The sequence below is a fragment of the Macrotis lagotis genome, chromosome X (genome assembly GCF_037893015.1).
Source record: "Macrotis lagotis isolate mMagLag1 chromosome X, bilby.v1.9.chrom.fasta, whole genome shotgun sequence".
Classification (NCBI taxonomy): Eukaryota; Metazoa; Chordata; class Mammalia; order Peramelemorphia; family Peramelidae; genus Macrotis; species Macrotis lagotis.
In genome coordinates this window covers 248,541,011-248,563,131 of record NC_133666.1, presented here as the reverse complement: position 1 = coordinate 248,563,131, position 22,121 = coordinate 248,541,011, and the positions used below count along the sequence as shown (strand labels likewise).

The window sequence follows — 22,121 nt, the reverse complement described above, 5'->3', positions numbered from 1 at the left end:
AAGGCAAGAGAGCTTGGATTACAACCAAGAATCAGCTACCCAACAGAATTGAACATTGTCTTTCAGGGAAAAGATGGACATTCAGTGAGATAGAGGAATTTCAGATTTTCCTGTTAAAATGACCAGAGCTAAACAGAAAGTTTGATCTCCAAAAATAGGTCTCAGGTGAAGCATAGACAGGATAGATGGAAAGGACAAATTTTGATGGACTTAATGATTTTGAACTGCTTGTAATCCTACATGGGAAGATGATATTGATAACTCATATAAACATTCTCATTTATTAGAGCAGTCAGAAGGAGTAGATACATAGATAGATAAGGCACAAGACAGAGCTGAATATGAAGATATAATATGTTATAAAGATGGAGAAAAAGATGAAAGGTGGAATGGATTAAGATATTTCACATAAAGGGTCAAGAAAAAGCTTTTGCAATGAAGCAGAATGGGGAAGGTGAGGGGAAATGAGGGAACTTCATTCTCATTGGAAATGACTCAGATGGTATATAAAAAGCTATCTTACCCTAGAGGAAAAAGGAGACAAAGAGGATAGGAGAAAGGAAAAGGGACAGGGAAGGTGTGGTTAGTGTAGGTGATAAAGTGAACTAAGATTGTGGGAGATGGCAGTCAGATACAATACACTTTTTTTTTTTTTTTTTTTTTTTGCAGAGAGGTGGATCCCAGGTTCAGGAGGCTGGGTGATTGTTGGGTGTCTGGGACTGGATTTGGACTTGGGTGCTCCTTGCTTCAGGGCCAGTGTTCTGTCCAGTGTGACACTTGGCTGCCTTACAACACACTTTTGAGTAGGAACAGAAGGAAAGGAGAGAGAAAATAGATTAAATAGGAGCAGGGAGGTATAGATGAAGGGGAAATACAGTTAGCAATAGTAACATTGGGAAGAAAATATTGAGCAACTTCTCTGATGAGCTTATGATTAAAAATATGATCTGTCCCAAAGACAGAACTGATTTTATCTGAACACAGACTAAAGTACAATTTTTTTCTTCTTTTTCTCTCACCTATTTTTTTTGTGGGGTTTCCCCTGCCTTTGTGGGGGGAGAGGTGAATATGTTTACTTTTGCAACAAGACTATTTTAGAAATGTGTGATATAGGCTTTCAAGAAAGCCTATATAATAAACATTACATGCATTAAAAAAAGAATTATCCTTTTAAAGATACTTTTCCCAATTCACTTAGCACACATGATCCTTCTTCCTTACCTTGTATTTATTTTCATTATCCACAGTTCCCTTTATTTTCTGCTGTTCTTAAACCTTCATTTGGCAGTAATGATGAAACCTCTGGACTGTCAAACCCTTTAATTCCTTGTCAAGGCCCTCATCATCCTTGGCCATGTTCTCCAGCTGCTAGAAGTTCCTTCTAGCAGACAGTTTTTTTCCTTTATGAGTTTCTGAAATTGGTGGTCTTTTTCACGGTTATATGCTTTGAGAAATTCTCCAAATGCAAGCTTTGGGAAAACAATAGATTTTCTTCTTTTTCATTGTCGGTCAACATGGCTACCTGGCTACCACCATTTATCTCTTATTTCTCTAATGAATGGCTTCCTTGTTGGTGAGAACTTTGGATCCCTGTTATCACTCTTTGAGGGAGGGGAACAAACATCCATAAAGCACCTTCTAAGCATTAAGCAAGTCACTTGATCTTGACTGCCTCAGATCCAGGGTCATCTCTAGTTGTTATGATCCATAACTAGCCACCCAAATGGCTCTGGAGGTGACTTAACACAGCAATACTCACTCAAATCCAAGTCACTTGCATGCAGTGGCTTTATCTTCCTGATATCTTGGTCTTCTTTGCTGAAGGATTTTTCTCTTTCAGTAAATCTTTCCTTTTTCTCACTAGTCTTCATTTTCCTTTTAATGCCAATTGCATTAGAAACAGCTGATTAAATACAAGGCGAAAAAATACCTTGTTTCTCAGAAAGTTCATAATTACCTAAAATGCCAAACATGTCCATAAAAGGGTGCAAGAATGAAAAGGGAGGGGGAGAAATCTAACTGAGAAGACAGGCCTTGTGTAGACATCACATATTCATTTTAAGTACTTCAATAACTTTTAGTATTTTTCTTTCTTATAAAATTTAAATTTAGACACACTTTGAGGCTTGCAAATGATCACATTCTTGGGCTAAATCAACATTTACCAGAACTACTTTTTCTAGCTAATTCACTTCTCTTCAACTGATATCTGACCCTCTTAGATATGTCCTCCTCAACTTCATGAGGACACATTTTGCTTACTTCCAGGAGCTGAGCTCTATGAATAGTCACCTAGCTGTCATTTGAGAAATATTTTAAAACGTGGTTTGGGGCTGAAGAGTTGGTGGTGTTTTGTGTGTGTGTGTGTGTGTGTGTGTGTGTGTGTGTGTGTGTGTGTGCGTGTGTGTCTGTATGAAAGAGAGACAGACAGACAGACAACACACACTCAGAGAAGAGGTGACTTGCCTCTAGTCACATATCCACTAAGTATCTGTGATAGGATTTGAGTCTAGACATACCTTACTGCAAGTTCATTACCTCTGCATTGTGCATCCTCTGTATTGACTCTGCTTGTTTATGTGTGCATATGTGTGCCTGTGTGTTTGTACATGTGTGCATGTGTGTATAAGAGCACTTGCTTTTGTGAATTAAACTACCCTTTGCTGAGAAAACTACTAATGCACTTAGCTCAGTGTCTGTCAAAATGCTTTTCTTAAATAAAAGAATTGTTAAAGTAATACTAAAAGAATTAGTAAAAATTTCTTTTCTTCCCTTAATGTAGATCTAAATTATCTCTGTAACTTGGTGTTAGACATTTACTTAAGGCATTGTTAGACTTAAATGACTTTCCCAGCATCACACAGGATTGGATATATCATAGTGGCCTTGAACCCAATCTTTAGACCAACAGCCTATCATCCCACCAGCCTGGATTTTTACTTGAATAAAATACAAAATATTATAGAGGAAAAAATACTATGGACAAGATTCAAGAACCTCATTTTATGTATATACATATATTATCTGAGAAGTTATGGTAAACTGAGATGAACCAAATAATCTTAAGACTTTAGGGGTGTGAGGTAAGGTGTGTGTGTGTGTGTGTATGTTATTGTTGTAGTGGTAGTAGTAGTGGTAAAGCAAGAGCAGTAATGTTGTAAGGACTTCTCCAGGATAAATGTATGCCAGTATAAATTGTCAACTCGTTTAAAATTTGTATTTCATTCCTGTGGTGCTGTTCAATAGAATTATAGCAAATTATGCAACTTTATTGACTGTCTTCCCTACCCTCCTAAACTCATCTTCTTTCATCACAACTAAACTGCTGTTACTTCAGCAAAGCATTTCTTTTACTCTTTCCTAATTGGATCTTTAGGCTTCTCTAACATTCTGTAGAATTCCTCTTTTTCCATCTTCACAAACTAAAAAACTCACTCTTAATTTTATTAAGAAAATAGAAATTGTTCGTTGTGAATTCTGTCTTCTCTTAAATTCATGATCTTGTGATATCATCTCCTGTACCCTCCTCCTTCAATTCAGTCTCTGATTAAAAAAGCCAACCCTTTGCATGTCCCTTTGATCTCATCCTCCCCCATAGTGAATAGTAGGTTGCTTCTACTATCAGCCCCTAAGTCAACTATGTCTTTCCCTATCTGCTTGTTCTTTCCCTGCTATCTATAGACATACCAACATCTTCCTAATCTTTGTGATGCTCACTAGATCCTACCTACATCTTTTCTTTTTCAGATAAACTTTTTGAAAAAATTGTCTGTACTTTATTGTCTTTATTTTTTCTCCTTTTTTTCTCTAAATTTGGCTTCCAACCTTATCTTTCAATTGAAATGGCTCTCTTGAAAATCACCAGCAATTGATGACCTTTTCTCAATTCTCCTTCTCAACTTCTCCTCAATATTTGACATTATTGGCTGCACCCTTCTCTTGTATAGTCTCTCCTCTTTGGATTTTCCTGATGCTGTTCTCTTGGTTATCCCACAAACTTGTCTTGACAGCTCCTTCTCAGCCTCCTTTGCTTTTTAACTTGAGTATGCCTCAAAATATCTGCCCTCAGACCTCTTTCCTTCTCTTTATTTGTAATTCCATTGTTAACCTCCTGATTTGATTCTCTTCTTCATGCTGCTAACTCTCAGAATGATAATTCTAGACCTCATCTCCCTCCAGAGCTCCAGAGTTTGACCTCCTGCTGCCTATCAGTTAGTTTTAACTTGGTATGTCTCATCAGCATTCTAAACTAGACATTTCCAAAAGTAAAATCATTATATTCTTTTCAAATCTTACCCCTCTACCAATCTTCCCATGTATCCATCTGAGGAACGCCCATTTTTCCTGTCACCCAGATTCACCCTCCATCTCCCCTTCTCAGTTTCCAAGTCATTTCTGTCTCTGTATCATCTCTTGTGTCTCTCCCTTTCTCTCTGTTCATGCAACCACCATGCCAGTTCAAGGTCACACTCTCCATTATTCCTCCCTCTCTTGCTTTCTGCCTTCCCTTTTATGTATTTTTTTTCTGTGCTTGTATTTGTATCCCCAATGTCTCACATCATGTCAGATATATATTTAATGCTTAATAAATGCTTGTCGTTACTTAATTTTTTTAGTTTTTTTTTTTTTTGCAAGGCAAATGGGGTTCAGTGGCTTGCCCAAGGCCACACAGCTAGGTAATTATTCAGTGTCTGAGACTGGATTTGAACTCAGGTACTCCTGACTCCAGGGCTGGTGCTCTATCCAGTGCACCACCTAGCCACCCCCAATATTTAACTTTTAAGTGGACACTTGCAATAGCCCCCTCATTGGTTTCCCCTTTTCAATTCTTTCCTCTCACGAACTCTTTCTTTTTTCCAACTATTTAAGTAATTTTCCAGAGGTGCAGCCCCATTTTACTGTCACTTCCTTACTCAGTAAACTCTAGTGGTTCTCTTTCCTCTTGGATCAGATATAGCTACTCTCCTTTACATTGAAAACACATCATAACTGACTCCCAAACTCCTCTTCTGATACTCTTGTTCTCTTCTATGTAATTTTGTAAGTTCAGAGAAAATAGGATCTTTGATTATTTTTACTGTCTGATGTTCAGTCTCTTGCCTCAGACCTTTTCCTTTTTTCTTCCCATTGCCTAGAATGCATTGCCCCCTCACTGCTGACTCTGAGAATCACTAGTTTCTTTTAAAGTTCAACTCTTCCATAAAGCGTTTCCCCATAATCCCAAAAGTCAGTGTCAACTTTGTTCATGCCTATAAAAGCACATTCTACCAACTAGGTAGAATGCTCCTTTAGGTCAGTTACTGTTTTTATTTTGGCCTTTGCATCTCCATATCCTAGCATGGTAATGGGTTTCTAATGGATGCTTAATGGGTACTTAGTTTTATCACTGATGGATTGAGGTGCTAAGAGTTAAGTGTCACATTGAGTATATTTCCAAAACTAGAACCTAGGTCATCCTGACTGATTTCATTTCTCTCTCTACAGCAACTCTCCTTGTTAGTATAAAAAGATTATTTATCTTCTTTGAGATTACCAAGATCATTGCATCGATTAATTTTTTTTAAATCTTTCTTTTTCTTAAAGACATATCAGAATAAAGCTTTTTTTAGATACTTGAAACTCTTATTCCAAATTTGACTTTTTTTCAATGCTGTCTGTGCATAACTTGAGTATTTTAGTACATATGAGAATAGTTTTTTTAATCTTTTGCCCTCTTTAAGACTCCTCCACAGGAACAAACATTTCAATTTCTTCAGTTATCATCTTTAAGAACACAAATTTATCATTGTCCTGATCCACTGCTCATGATTCATTTTATCCCACCCCTCTTCCCTCTAGCAATTTATCTTTAACATTGGGCCTAGGGAGAGATAGTCTTTCTACAGAGCACCTTAATCCAAACTAACATATCTTTTTAAAAACAAATAAATTATCAGCAGTAAAAGAGACTAACAAAAGAAAGAAATCAATTGAAGTTAACATCTCACAATATGACTGTAAGATACTTTTTGAGCATGAAAAATTTTCTGAGGCAGAATTAAATTAAAATTAAAGATCCAGAAGAGTCTAAATTTTATTTTTCTTTTAGGAATTCCTAAGATCATTTACCCTTTCACAGACTTTCTCCTTTTTGACAGAGAAGAATATTGTTGAAAATGTTCTTACATAGTCTAGTGTAAACACCCCATTTAGTCAGAAGAAATAGATTGTAGTTTTGCTCTTGGAACTTTTGAAGTGATGTACTTTGGGCCTCAGTTTCCTTATTTGGTTCATAACAACTCTAAAGTATTAAGCTCCTTTGAGGTTTCTAATATATATTTAGGTCAGACCAGAAGTACAGTTTATGATGTTCTATTTCCTTATAAGCTTGTATAGTGCACTTGGACAATTTTCATTCTTTTCTACTTAATCACCTCTTTTTTATTGCTTTTTCCCACTCTGCAATCAGTTTGTATTCTCTGTGTGTCTGTAGTTCATAGAGTTTCATCAGATGTTATAAATTTTATCTAGGAAATTTTTAAGTAAAATATTCTTTCCAGGATTAGTTGTTGTAATGATAAATATTTCTATAGCCAATCACACTGAATTCAAAATGTTCTTTAATTTATATTTCTTATATTTTAATTTATTTTATTTTTTATGAATAACACTTTATTTTCCCAATTACATGCAAAATGGCTTTTAACAGTTGCTTTTTTAAAATTTTGAATTCCAAATTCTTTCTCTTCCCTCCATTTCCTCATCCCTGAAATGATAAGCAATTTGATACGTTATACATGCACAATCATGTAAAACTTTTCCATTTCTTTAAAAGGAAAAAAAGGATTGAAGGGACAACAAATCTTTCAAATTCTCAGAAAGGTCAGACAATCAGTAAAATGAACTCACATTGCACGGTACTTACTAGAGGACAATATGTTAATTAGCCAGTAAATATTTGTTGATTAGATGGGGGGAAACTATACACACGTTTTCTTTCTCAAGAGAATGTCAACTTTGACATTTTTCTCTTTATAAACTAAAAGATACAGTCTTTTGAAGAATGATATACAGGTTCTCTTTATAAAGACAAAAGTGTTGATGGGGAGATGTTGGTTTTAAGGAAGAATTGTCATTTCATGAGATATTTGGTCATCTCATTTTCAGTGCTTGGGATACCATTTATAAAAAACAGGCATGAAAATAATTTATTTGCTAGAATCTGTTACAGAGGATGATAAGGTAGTGAAAGTATATGAAGAATATGTTAAGATAATCCATGTTAAATTAATATTTTCTTTTGATTGGATATAAAGAGGATATAACCCATTATGTCTGAATTAACTGCATAGGAAAAAATGGTATAAATTGTTTCTTCAGAAAAGCCAATGTTTGAAACAACAACTGCATAGGTGTAGGCATTGAACACTAGCAGCATTCTTAAGGGTAGGGAGTAACCCCCCCCCCCCAATTCATCAACAATTTCAGTGCAAATATAGGCATGGGGGAGGTCCTATAGAACCAAAATCAACAAAGCCTTGGAGGTTCTCCAAGAAGCACATCTTGACCAAACATCTCGTTTCCAAGTAGAATGAAATGGTATTCGTAGGTAGCATGCCCTTGCTCCATGAAAGATTTCCTTAATAAAAAAGTTAGAAACAGAGAAAAGAGAAACAAGATTTTTGAAATCCGGGTAAGAAATCCAACTGAACCAGATTGTTCTGAGAGGATTTAAGACTGAAATGGGAAGGATCTATAAAGATTTTTAAAAACAAATTATTTTTATTAATATCAATGAAGCCCCCAAATTTGTAATTTAGCATCACTGTCTCTAGAGTGCTTTATGAAAACTTGGTGATGGTCCTGAGGAAAATGAAGAGAAGAACATTTGGACTTGAAATGAATTAGAACAGTTCTGAGGACTTTAAATGTTTGATTTTCAAGAGAGAAAGATATAAAACTTACTGAGGGATGAAAACCTCAGACATTATTAGAAAAAAATTATAAGTGAATCAAGAAGCTAGAAAGTATTGATGATGCATTTGCTTAATTATAAATGCCTAAAAATATTTCTGAGCATAATCTATATGGAGAGCATCTCTGAAGTGGTTTTAGAAGAATCAGGCTCCTATCTTAGATTTAATCTTGTTTTTTAATCTTGTCTTTTGCTTGAAATCATTTTTTTTTTTGAAAACGTCAATTTCCTTTTTCCTCTTCCCAGAAAGCTGTCCTTTATAATAAAAAATTTTTAAAGAGAAAAAGGGGAAAGAAAGTTTGACAGAACCAACCAGTAAGTCATCTGTTTCTACAGATTATTCAGTAATTCACATCCCCAAATTGTCCACCTTTTCAATGAAAGAATCACATTTTTTCAAGTCTTTTTTAGAGCCAAGCTTGGTCTTTGTAATTATTATACAGCATTCTGTTTTTGTTTTCTGTTCTTTCTGTTTATATAATACTAATCATTGTTATTTTTGCTTTTCTGTTTCTGCCTACTTCATATTAACAAATTCATGCAATTATTTTCATTGCTGTTCTGAATTAAGAGTCTTCATTTCTTTTAATTCAATCATTCTTTGTGTACTGGATGGTTACTATTTTGTTTTTAGTTCTTGGCTTACTACAAAACATTTCCTTTTGAATATTTTGCAGCATATGGACCCTTTTTTTATATTTAATCTCCTTTGAGGTCTGTACCTAACAATGAGATCTCAGGGTCAACAGATGAATATTTTTTGTCATATTAAAAAAATTCCGAATTGCTTTCAAAAAATTTTTTACCAATTTTCAGCTCCATCAATACTATTATTAATAATCTAATCTTTCTGATGGTACTCCAACATTGACTATTCCTGTCTTTGATAATTCGTTAGGTATAAGGTAGAAGCCTCAGAGGTTTTAAAATTTCTATTTCCAATATTACTGATTTGAAGAAATTTTTCATATAATTGTTAATTTTGAAAACTTTTTTTTAAAAAAATAATTTTTTCGTGTCCTTTGATCTTTTGTCTACTGGGGAATAGGTTTCATTGACAACATCTTTATTATAACACAATTGACTGCAAGATTTAATGAATATAAGCTCCCACAATGCTTAGTGTTTCACTATAAAATAACAGTAGATTTGCTAAAATTAGAAGTCCTTCTTAAAGTTGATACTCTAACAATATTTCTCCAATGAATGCATTAAAATCTTATAAGGGGGCGGCTAGGTGTGGATAGAGCAATGACCTTGGAGTCAGGAGTACCTGAGTTCAAATCTGGCCTCAGACACTTAATTACCTAGCCCTGTGGTCTTGAGCAAGCCACTTAACCTCATTGCCTTGAAAAATCTAAAAAAAAATCTTATAGGATTCTTTGAATGATGTGATAATAGAGATAATTTTATTTAATCCTCTTTTTTAATATCAAACAAGATTCAAAGCAGGGAAATATTTTCATTAGAGATGTTTGCTACTTCCAAGAAACATGTCTATAATAGAGTCCAAGAAGTACTTTTAAGTACTAAGCTTTTCCTCAAAATAAAAATCTACCCTTTTGTTGTTATTTTAACTTAATGACTTCACAGTCTGTAAAGATTGCCATATACTCAATTAGTGGAGTTGTGAACTGGTCCAACAATTCTGGAGAGTAATTTGGAACTATGCCCATAGGATTCTAAAACTATGTATTCCCCTTGATCCAGCAAGGTCACTACTAAGCCTATATCCCAAAGTAGTAAGAACAAAGAGATCTAAAGGGGGGGGCACATTTGTTTTTTAAAAAAAAATTAGAGCAGCTCATTTTGTGGAGGCAAAGATTTGGAAATTGAGAGGAAGCCCATAATGGGGAATGATGGAACAAGTTGTGGTATATAATTGTAATGGAATACTATTCTACTACAAGAATTGAAGAACTGCATGCTTTCAGAAAAATCTGGAAAGATTTTCCTGAATTGATGCAGAAAGAACTAAGTAGAACCAGAGAACATTCTACACACTAATAGTAATATTTTGCAGTGATTAACTGGGAATAACTTATCTATTCTCAGCAATACAAAGATCCAAGACACTTCTGAAGGACTTAAGATGAAAAATACTATCTACCTCCATAGAAAGAAGCAGTGAAGTCAGAATGTAGATTGAAGCTGTTTTTCACTTTATTTTTTCTGGTTTTCTGGTGTGTGTGTGTGTGTGTGTGTGTGTGTGTGTGTGTGTGTGTGTGTATGTGTGTGTATGTTGCAGGGGTTGGTGGTGTTATGTCAAATTGGGACAGAAGAAGGGAGAGAGTTTGATCCTTAAAATATTTTTTTAATAAAAATATGTTAAAACTTGTTTTTACATTAAATTGAAAATAAAACATTGGTGGACCAGAAAATATCACTGAAGAATTACATGTGATGGACAGTATAAAGGTTTGCTCAGTGGGTTGCATAACCTGAAAATGATGTGGACTTGGTCATAAGAGTGAAGGATAACCCATATATAGTCCACATGATGTAGTGTATTTACATAATCTCAAGAGATTTGAAAGACCCTCAGTGGATTCCCTGGAGAATTTACAGGAGGATACAGGAATAGAGACAACCCAGAAGGGAAAGGCAAGGCTGTATTATTAACTCTACTATTGGAGTAATTAGAGCAATGAATTCACATTTCTTTATTTTCAATGTTAAGTATCTTTAAAAGTAGTAATAACAAAGATATTTTAGTTGGTCAGTCTGAGAGTTATTCCATATTACATGTCTAAGACTAAGGAAATTGACACATAAACTACAAAACTGCCTGACTGTCACAGTAAATCTATCAGTTTCCCTAAAATGCTATTATTTTTAGAGAGAATTCAGTGGAGACCAAAATGATTGCTCTTAGGTTCAGTTTTCAACCTTAAACGTCCCACCAACTAAAACCTCCTGATAACCAGGTAAAATAATAAAAAACAATACTTAAAAACAAGATAGTTATTAATATTTATATATATGACATAGCTTCTTATTAAATATTGCTCATATTAGTAGAATGACCCATATTTAATGTTTTCGCTGGCTCTATATAAGAAGTTGTAGATTCATCTTGGTTTTGTAGTGGTAATAAATTCAGTGCTCATCAAGCAGGTGTTCCATGGAAGGGATTTTTATGGTTTTGGGGGTGGGGCTAGGGGATAGAAAAAAATGAAACATCCTTTAATCTTCTAGGAGCTAGGATGGGGATCCACTTAAAAAAGATAATTGAATACAACATTTGTACAAAATAATTTCAAGAAGTGGTGGACAGACTATGAAAGGACTATTGGAGCTGGTACCTGAACCATGCTTTGAAGATAAGTGAATATAGTTATATGAAATAATTTCAAGAGATGGTCAGCAGACTAGGAAAGGACTATTAGAACTGGCATCTGAAGCATGTTTTTTTTTTTTTTTTTTGAAGCATGTTTTGAAGAAAAAGATAGGAATACCTTCAATTCCAAATTCAGAACTTTTTCCAGCTGTATCAAATTAACCAAAAGACTATCTGAATCCATGAAGGGACATGCCCCAAATATTTTGTTGATATGTCTTGGTTGTATAAAAAAGTTGACATGCTGTGTGGAAATAGTTTAAAAGATGTTAATTTTCATCTATACAATATAAACATCGTTAAAAACTGAAGCACACAACCAAACAACATTCTATAGATTAAAACTATAGTATACATGTCATGAGGTGGAACTGGACAGTCTTCTACCTCTCTGCATTTGCCCAGTTATTCTCCCCTTCCTGGAGCATTACTTGGCCATCATGTCTGTTCAATTCCATCCTTTCCAGAATTAATTTAGATGCTACCTCTTCTTTGATGATCAACCCTTCTCCTTTAGGCTTGGTATGATCTCTTACTCTTAATACTGTTTTGTTTAGAACTGTCTTTTGTCCCAGCACATTCTACCTCATTTCAGTCTAACTTACCTGTAGGTATATTGTATGTTACCATTTGATTTATAACTTTCTTTAGAGTAGAAAACATCTGTTTTCATCTTTATCCACATCATTTAGCCAAGGGCACTGTACATAGAAGATGCTTATTGAATGCTTGAATTTAATATCTCTTGAGGAAGACATTTAATAGTTTTAGGGTCTAAATATAATACTGGATTTTTTGAAAACTTTCTTCAAAATGCAAAATTTCAAGTGGATGGCTCAAAAATACTAATGTACTATTCTGCAAGTATAAGCATCCATTATGTCTTCCCTGACCTCAACACACACAGATCTCCACCCTTCCCCTGCCTCACCCCCCCATAACAGCTAAATATATTTTAAAAATTGCCTTGTAGCTAATTCTGGCCATTATATCTGACTCTCTGTAAAGTATTTTTAAATCAGGATGTCAGTCTCAGGAAGTTTGTGGGAGTGTATTGTAATTTTTTGCTGATGATTAATAATCATATTTTTTCTTTGTCCAGGAGTTAGAGGAAATTCTGATCTGTGGTTCCAGATTTAAAGCTAAATAAAGTCAAAGATAACATTTAAAAAAAACATCACTTCATACTTTTTTTACTTCATAGCTTTGAAATGATCTTCCTAATGTTCTAGTTCTTCAAAATTCTCTCAGATCCCACTAGGACTAATATATGCAAGGATCTCAAAGACAAACAGGCCTTAGGTATACCAAAGTGTTCATAGCTGGACTCTGCAATAAGTAGTAAAGAATTGGAAACAAGGTGGAGAGACATTGATTGGGGAAGAGTGACTGGGAAAAACTCCCATGACAAAAGAATGTAATAAAATATTGTAAGAAGTAAAGATAGTTCAAAGATATGTCAGATCTGTATGAATTTATTCAAATCAAAATGAGTGGAATCAAGAGTAAAGTATCCCCCATGATATCCATTGTATAAATTAAAAAATGACTAAGAGAAAATTGAACTCTTAAGTGAAAGAATGAAAATCCCAGAGAATAGATCATGAAATATATATTTCTCTAACAAAACAGAACAATAGGGAAACTACAAATACACAGAAAGTTGTATATATTGTTAGATGAGTCACTTTATTAAATAGTTTTATTAGAATATTTTTCTTGATTAGAAAGGAGGAATTGGTCTGAAGGAGTGTGGCTTCAAATATTATTTAGAGACATCAAATCAGATGCTATCAGGATTAGTGTGCTATATAGGAGGGCAAACACACTGAAGGGGGTGGTATTCAGAAAGAATTAGTGTGCTAGTCATTCAAATGAATGTAACCAAATTAGGTAATTTCGGTCTAAGAATTTTAGGAAATTTGAAGGCCAAAGTTGTTAAAGTAAAACAAATACTCATATTGTTAAAAATAAAAGAAAATCTTTTGTAAAGTTTTCAAAATCACTTCTTTGGTTGTATTTAGTATGTTGAGGTGTGCTCTTCATTTTGCTGCCCAAAAGGGGCGGCTAGGTGGTGCGGTGGATAGAGCACTGGCCCTGGAGTCAGGAGTACCTGGGTTCAAATCCGGTCTCAGACACTTAATAATTACCTGGCTGTGTGGCCTTGGGCAAGCCACTTAGCTCCATTGCCTAGCAAAAACCTTAAAAAAAAAAAAGAAAATAAATTGATGCCCACATTTGTTTTATTAATGTTGTTATAAATTTCACTTTTTTAGGCTGATGAGATTGTCATTTTCAGTGATAAGGTACCTAATGGACCCTATATCCAGGAAGAATTTTCTTTTATAGTAGTGTTTCTCTGAAGTTTCATGCAGTCTAAAATTTACTTACTCTTCTGAAATATCCTAAGAAACTATTTAAAGTAGCTTGATGTATCAGGCTAAAAAAAGTTAAGTCCAACATGATTATTTCTGTAAAATGTTTTTTAAAATATTTTCAAAAGATTTGTGTCTGCTTTTCAGGATAGTTTTTATTTAATCTTCTCTCTGACATGAACAATTTGATTAGGACCATAGGTTTAGAGCTAGGAAGAGATCTTAGAAGACATAAATCCTGAAGGCGCCATGAAATTAAGAGACTTGTTGATGGTCGCACCAGTTGATAAACTTAGTTATTGTACCTGTAGATTTTCAATAGGATGGTGATTATTTTTTATTCTGCTTTCCATTTTTATTTATTTTTTCCTGCAAATTTCTTTTTTTCTTTATTTTTCCTATCTACTTGTAACAATAGTTTTCAGCAATCATTTAAAAAAATTTTTCTCCCTTACCTCCCCCTTACCCATGATGGAAAGCAATGTAATATAGGCTCTACATCTATATTCATGCTAGACATAGATCTATATTATTCATGTTGTGAAAGAAGAATCATAACCAATTGGAAGAGGAAAAAATTCATAAAATAACCTTTTAAAAAATTGAAAATAGTAAAGTTTTGGTCTTCAAATTAAACTCCACAATTCCTTCTCTGGATATGGATGATATTCTCCATCACAAGTCTTTAAGTATTGTCTTTGACTATTGTACTGCAGAAATGATCAAGTCTGTCATAGTTGATCAGATTGATCATAGTTGATTTTTTGAAGGACTGATCTTATTTCTGTTTCCATTATTTTTGAAAATAAACTTGACAGTTTAAGAATATAATGTGAAAGCATAGCTAATTTGGGATTGAGAATAAGTTTTTTCCTTAATTAGGGAAAAAAAGCCCTCAAGAAATAATTTTGTTTCTGTTTGTTTACTGAAATTGGTACTTACATTCTTTTTTTTTTTTTTTTTTTTTGCTAAGCAGTGGGGTTAAGTGGCTTGCCCAAGGCCACACAGCCAGGTAATTATTAAGTGTCTGAGGCTGGATTTGAACTCAGATACTCCTGATTCCAGGGCCAGTGCTCTATCCACTGCGCCACCTAGCTGCCTGGTACTTAGATTCTTAATTTATTTTCTAGAAAAGAATATTTTCATTAATGAAACTTGAATGTCACAATTTTCTTCCAATGTGTCCTTTCCACCATACTCAGAACCTTTTCACCCTACTTGCAGCTGTTCTCCCAGGAATTAATTCCTTTCTGCTGGCTGCTTAGATGACCACTGGCGTATCTTCCTCGACTTTGTTGTACCTCACCTCTTTCCAGAATTTGGAAAGTGAGAGTCGGGACTATGTGATATTTGGGATTTTGCTCTCTGAAGGATAGCTAGCCCTTCCTCTGTTATTATATTCAGCTACCAGTGGATTACACAAAATCCATCCCTTGACATAATGAAGGAAAAGCCACTGTGTAGCAGTGGTGAGATCCTGTGATATTTCTGCATGCTGGGTGAAATTTTTTCCCAATCTAGTATTGCTATATTTACTCCCCTAGGAGCAGTCACTCATCTGTGACAGCCTTATGCTCTTTCTTTGAGATGTCCTTCAACTTTTCACTTAACCCAGGTACCAAAAGCCCTACTTTTAACTCTAATCCTATTGCAACTCATTTCACATTAGTACAGCCCTATCTTGAGGATTTTCCTTTTAACAAGTCATATCTACTTCACTTTTCACACATTGCTCCTAATTTTACTGATGCCCCCCCCAAGTTTTCTAATTACTCTTTTCAGTTATGAATATTCAAATACTTGATGGTGCCTGTCATGTTCTTTTAAGTCTTTTCTACTCTACACATCTTTGATGCCTTCAACCTATTATTGCAATGCTATAGAAGATAATGATTCAAAGCCTGTTTACTATTTTGCTCACCATTGTTTAAATCTGGCAGTCACTCAAAAGTCCAAATATTGAAGAACCATCATATACTTTAATCCACATATTATTCCTCTCCATTTCTCCTAAGATCACATATCATTTCCCCCCTGCATTTCCCCCTAAGATTTTTTTTCCAGACAAACTGACATTCAGTCACATTTTCTCCATCTTAGATTTTTGAAAGTTAAGGTTTTTAATCCAATTCTAAGACTTCCCAGTGATTCTTCTTAGATTTTTATTTTAATGGTTTCAGGTCAGCGTTTTATTTTATTCTGTTGAGGTTTGTATATCTGTTCTCCAGTAATTAAAAAAGTTGTTAAATCTAGCCCTTTCATTTTCTTTGAGGGATATTTCTGATGAATTATCTAGATAATTAAATTGATCAAGGAAAAACATTTTTGTCCCAGTCAGTTTTGAAATTTTATCTAATATGTTATAGTAAATTGGACTTATGACAAATGTCAAAATAAAGTAGACCTAGAATGGAGGTTTTTAATTTAGAATCCACAAGGGGTCTGGGGCTGGGTTACAGGGGTTTTGATGAACTTGGTAGGAAAAACAATTGTATCTTTATTTCAATAAAATTGATTTCCTTTGTAGTTCTATGAATTTTATGCATTTAAAAACTTTGGTTTGAGAAGGCATCCACAGCCTGCCAAAGGTTTCCAGAATAGCCAAAAAAAAAAAAAGTGTTAAGAGCTCCTGCCCTGGAGTGTTTATTTTAAATAACTCTATATACAAAAAGGTACCAAATATATATTTACCTACAATTTGAACTAAAGACTGTACCACAGAGCATATATCTCAAGAAGGACTGAGTTTCCCAAGGTATATATCAAAATATTCTTTGCAATGCTAGTGATAGCAAGAAAATTTACATAGTAAGAACAACACTAAGATGATCAGCTATGACAGACTTAACTCTTCTTAGTAATAAAGACAATTCTTAAAGATTTGGAATGGGGAAAAATGCCATCCACATCTAGAAAAAGAAGCATGGAATCTGCATGCATACTATTTTTTACTTTTTAAAATTTCACTTTTCTGAATTTTTAAATTTCTTGAGCTTTTCTTTTGATTCTTTCACAACATGACTAATATGGAAGTTTGTTTAACATGTGTAACTTTTGCTGTCTTGGGAAGGAAAGAGAGGGACAGAAAAAATCGAGACTCAAAATTTTACAAAAATGAATGTTGAAAACTTTCTTTACATGTAATTAAAAAAGAAATAAAATATTCTTAAAAATGGAAACAATTATTGACTAACCATTGAATTTGGCAGATTGCTTTGTTGTTTGATAGAGGATTCTTGGTGCATTGGAGGGAGGGGAAGGAAATTTATAGGAGAGTGGAGGGAGCTATATAAAATGAAAAGGCATCACTAAAACTTAAAAAAATAAAACAAATGTTAATGATAGTTTGTTTTCTTCTGATTTTCCTCTTTGTCCTTAAAATGCTTTATAGAGCAAACTTTTAAGATATTACTTTGGACCCCTTAGATAGTTATTAAATAAATATTTGCTTGATAAAATTCTGCGGTTAAAATCTTATATTAAAACATAATTAATTCTAATTTTAAATTCTTATGGTAAGAATCCATTCACTTATTTATTTTTATTTGGATATTTCATTTTTTGGAGTAGTTTATACATGTAAATACCACATTTGAATTGGGCCTCTTCTGAGATAAAAACATCAGAAAATTCCTTAAATAAGACTTTACCTAATGTTTGAATGCACAGATGGGGATTTCATACTATCAAAGAGCCCTTGAAAGGTGTTAGTGTGTAAAAGATCATTCAGTAACATTGAAATAGCCCTTGGAGTACTTTTTGCCCAGGTGTTTTACTAATAGCCTGTTGTTACACTGGTTCCTCTCCACTCTGCTACTCATTTGTTTGTCTAGTTTTAAAGTATATTTGGGTCTGAGTACAAAAACATTAGATCTAATTTGTTATCTATCTGTTGCTTGCTAATATGCCTGCAGATTACTTTCACAAATTTAGGTAAATAAAAATGCTTTTGGTGAGATTTATTTTAGAACACTACATGGTGAAATCAGCATATTGTTGAAACTCGATAGCTTTTAAATTGAACTCCTCTTTCTAGATGGCTTTCTGTACCTGCCGTGAACAGTTCAGACATCATTGTTCCTTTTTGCTGGCAACTTTTAATGGGTTAAAATGGCAACGGAAACTGCCTTATCATCCAGGGTCTGAAAAGTGCACTTACCCACTTGCTCGGGGCATTGAGAATAAAGAACCAGGCAGAGTAATTGACAGTCCTGTTTGCCTTTGAAGAGAATGCAAAGCAGGACTACATAATGAAAGGATGATTTCCTGTGTATTTTTTTCTAGTTCAAGGTCCCCACTTATATTGTGATTGAAAAGACTGTGGAGAATGAAAAGAGGCTACTTTTCTTATTTGCTGATTTTTCATTGGTTTTGAATTCTACAAGAAAAGTGGACATAATATCATACTCAGGATTGGGTTGAGGACTGAGAGACTTAAACTCTTAAGCCAAAGTTGGAAAATAATCTACAATTCCCACAGCAAGCAATTCTAATCATAGGGAATTATCATGTTGTTCATATTCTCTTCTACTGCTCATTAGATTCACTCTTCTAAAAAAATGTACAATTCAGATATTCCCCAGTTATCATTGATCTCTGTTGAAGAAGGCATTTATCTGCTCCATTTATACATATTTTAAAATACCTCCAAATATCACTAAGTTGTATGTTTTAATTAACCAGTCTCCACGGTGATACATGTTATCATGAAACTTTGATATTATTCTTATATTTATTCAATAAGTATAGACACACTCCATGTATATGGACACACTTCATGTTCATTTCTATTTAAAACTTAGTATTCTCATAAAAACAAAAGAATGAGATTATTCCATATTCATAAATAGTTGCAATTTCTGTTTGAGACCTTTTTGGGGGGAGGCAAGCTATCTAAAAAATGTATAGATAATGTATAGATGGTGATTTTTAGAAGAAAATTACCCAGTGTTGGGGAGGTGCAGGTGGTGCTATGTCATAGAATTTTAATTTTTAAAACTAGCATATAAGAAAATAGATCTAGTGCAACAGAAATGAGAAGCTGTCCGTATACTCTTATTTAGAGAGACTTCAGTGTGTCAGGCAACTTGAACAGCTTTCACACTGGAAAATTTAATGTACCACTCAATTACTATTCTTTAGCCCAATTTAAAATAATAGATTGGGAGTAAGGTCTTAATGTGGTGTAGCCTTTGGAACATTAGAAATAACCTCTTTCTCTTATGAATTCAGTGTATGGTAATTGTATCAGTTTTATCGTATTGCATGAATAGATTTCAGATGACATTTGAAACTTTTTTATTTAGTATTCATATAGCAATTTCCTTTCATATCAGCATGCTTAAAGCATTTTTTAAAATTTTATTCTTTGTACTAATTTAAGAAAATATATAATTCTCACCCTTTAAGCCTAGGATTGTGTATTAGTACACATTGGAATTTAGCTATGTAACACTTTATGTTTGTGATCAATAAGGTGATCTTCTAGAGCACATCCTTTGGGATTAAAATATTAAAGTACTAAGTAGATCTCATCATAGGGAAGTTTCATCTCTACAGCTTTCCTAAGGCACTGACCCTGAGGACAAGGTGGTAGCAAAATTTCAGTTTATTCAATATAAATATTTAATATAGAGCCATTTAAAATAGATTCTCTGTATGAATTTGAAGAGTATTAGAATGAGGAGATTTGATCAGTTTTGAGCTTTGATTTCATTTCCTTCATTTGACATTATTTGTAGGCAGAGGCCTCATTGATTGAATGATTATGTAGTAAGCTCTACAGAAAGGAAAAGAAAGCCCATGCATAAAATTTAAATGCCATAAGGAAAGCGATTAATAGATATTCTTCATAATATTCTATTGACTGGAAATTGGAGGGATAAGCTCCATATCTCCAGCCAGTTTGGAGTAATGATGTGGCAGATAGTTCCCTCAAATATGTTTTCCTATTTTTCCTTTTAATACAGGAAAAGTTCCATTATTGATTGATTTTGGAAAAAACTTCCTTCTTTTGAGGGTTTCTGGGATGGAGACTGGTGGGCAACAAGTTGCTATTTGTAACCTACGCAGTGCTTTGGGATTTTTGAGCTCTTAGGTTGAAAGCATGTAGGAATGGAATGTTTCTCAATATACTGAAACTTTGCTAACAAAGGAGATGTTGAGAATCTAATATATCATCCCAAGTATGCACTTACCTCTGAATTTATATTTGAAGAAGCAGGGGGAGAACTTCTTGACTTGTTTTAATAGTGAAAGCAAAGGAAAGCAGGGAACAATTATACATAAATATATGAGATAATAACCAATGAACATGGACACAAGTCTTTCCAGGAGTTCCTCTATATTGCCTGGCAAGTACAAGGAGAAAATGGTTTTGAATTATTTTTTTTAAGCAAGGATCAAAGACCACCTGCTAGTGGTATTAGATGAATCCTAATGCATTTTCCACAATGGTGGGTGAACAAAGTGACAATATATAAAGATTCTAATGGGTTTGGGAATTAGAGAGCTAGTCCTTAATTTTGCCTAAAACTAAACATAGAGGTGCATATAAATGTATTTATTTCTATTAAGCAATATCAATACCTTTGCATTCCCTAGTGGAAAGATAGTGTTTGTGCTTATAGAATTCTGAGAGGTAGACATCTCCTTATATGCATAATAAGTAAGATGATAGAAACCACACACCAAACATTATGAAATGAATTGTGGCAATCACAGTTGAGTTTTTTTTTTTTTTTTTAATTTTAGGGTTTTTTTTGCAAGGCAAATGGGGTTAAGCTGCTTGCCCAAGGCCACACAGCTAGGTAATTATTAAGCGTCTGAGGCCCGATTTGAACTGAGGTACTCCTTACTCTAGGGCCAGTGCTCTATCCACTGCACCACCTAGCCACTCCAGCAATCACAGTTTAAAAGCAACAGCAGTACTTAAATGTGGACCCATTCCTAGAGCATATGAACTTATGTAACATACCTAATTCTGAATAAATATTTAAAATAATATGCCTGTTTATTTTTAACAATCTGTCATTATCATTCCTTTTTTTAGGTTCCTGTAGCTAGAGCAAGTATTCTTTGGCTAATTGGGGAGAATTGTGAACGTGTTCCTAAAATTGCTCCTGATGTCTTGAGGAAGATGGCTAAAAACTTCACTAATGAGGATGATCTTGTCAAACTGCAAATTTTAAATCTAGGAGCCAAATTGTATTTAACCAACTCAAAGCAGGTAAAAATCTATAAAAATCCAACTCTGAAATGTTTCTAAATTCCTATTCAGCACTCTATTAGGAATGCAAATATGTAGTAGGACATTTATGGCATAATAGAAAGTTGTGAGTATCAAATATGATAATGTAAAGTCTTCTATAATTAAACTATACTGACCAACTTTGATGATATTAATTTATTAATGACAAATCTGATTTCAGATACTTAATAACTGATATTTAATAACCTTCAACAAATTACCTATTCTCTGTCATATTATAAAAATAAAATTTATAGGCTCTATAGAAAGTATAGTTATCACTGTTATTATCGTCATTGTTATTGTTTTGCCAAGAAACTTTCTATTATTTGTCAGCTATTCATAGGTCATCCAGCATGCTGGGTTGCCATTTTTTAGTCTTTTATTTGCCTTTTTTCTTGTCCTCCTTTGCTTATTAAATTAGTGTATAATTTTCACCCATGTTTGTTGAGGTTATTTTTCCTTCATTAAAGATGATTTTGTTGTCCTGCACACAAGGCTTATAAAAATGATTCTATTCAGCCTTTTGTTACTGTTTAGAAATATTTCCATATTTTAGATTTTATCAAGTTCCAAGTTATTGTTGATAGATTAAGTTAATCATTTTCAGATCTCTTTGTTATTTCTTCAAACAATAGATTCACTCTTTTAAAATTGAGAAATAGATGCGAAATTATGCTTGCTCTAAGTTTAATTATCTACAGATAAAAATATTATTATAGCTTTCAAATTCCTTAATGTTCAAACTATAATGTACTTAAAAAGCTAAGAATTAAGTTACATTGCAACTATAATGACTTCTTCCCTTTTTTTGGTTACTAAAAATGTTGTACTTCTGCTCTCTGACTTTAAAACTGTCACAATAGCCTACCAGCAAGATTAAAAATAATTATATTCATTAAAACCAGAAATAGTTTTGTCTTGCAATGAATAATTTAATGGTCTACAAATAAAAATGTAATAGTAATAATGTACAGAGATTCTATATTCATTGTGATCCAAGGCATTCATTGATTCTTGACCAATATTTGATATGATAGAGATTAGGATTGAGCCTGTATGGCTTCAGCCATGCAATTCCTAAGTGAAGAAAGTCACTCCATCTAAGTCAGCACTGTCTTTGCAAACTTTTAGTTGCTTAGAACACTGAATGATATATGACTTGCCTCGGGTTTGGCAACCCATATAGCAGCAGAACTAGGG

General features: G+C 33.7%; 1 protein-coding gene across 6 annotated transcripts in view; it reads left to right on the top strand.

Annotated features, from left to right (window-relative positions):
* AP3B1 (adaptor related protein complex 3 subunit beta 1) overlaps window positions 1-22,121 on the top strand; it is a 374,259-nt gene that overhangs the window by 201,845 nt on the left and 150,293 nt on the right. For all 6 annotated transcript variants that reach the window (XM_074204381.1, XM_074204379.1, XM_074204375.1 and 3 more), the window contains exon 15: window positions 20,721-20,897. In XM_074204381.1, the coding sequence (XP_074060482.1) occupies window positions 20,721-20,897 (177 nt within the window). The remainder of the gene's footprint in view (window positions 1-20,720; window positions 20,898-22,121) is intronic.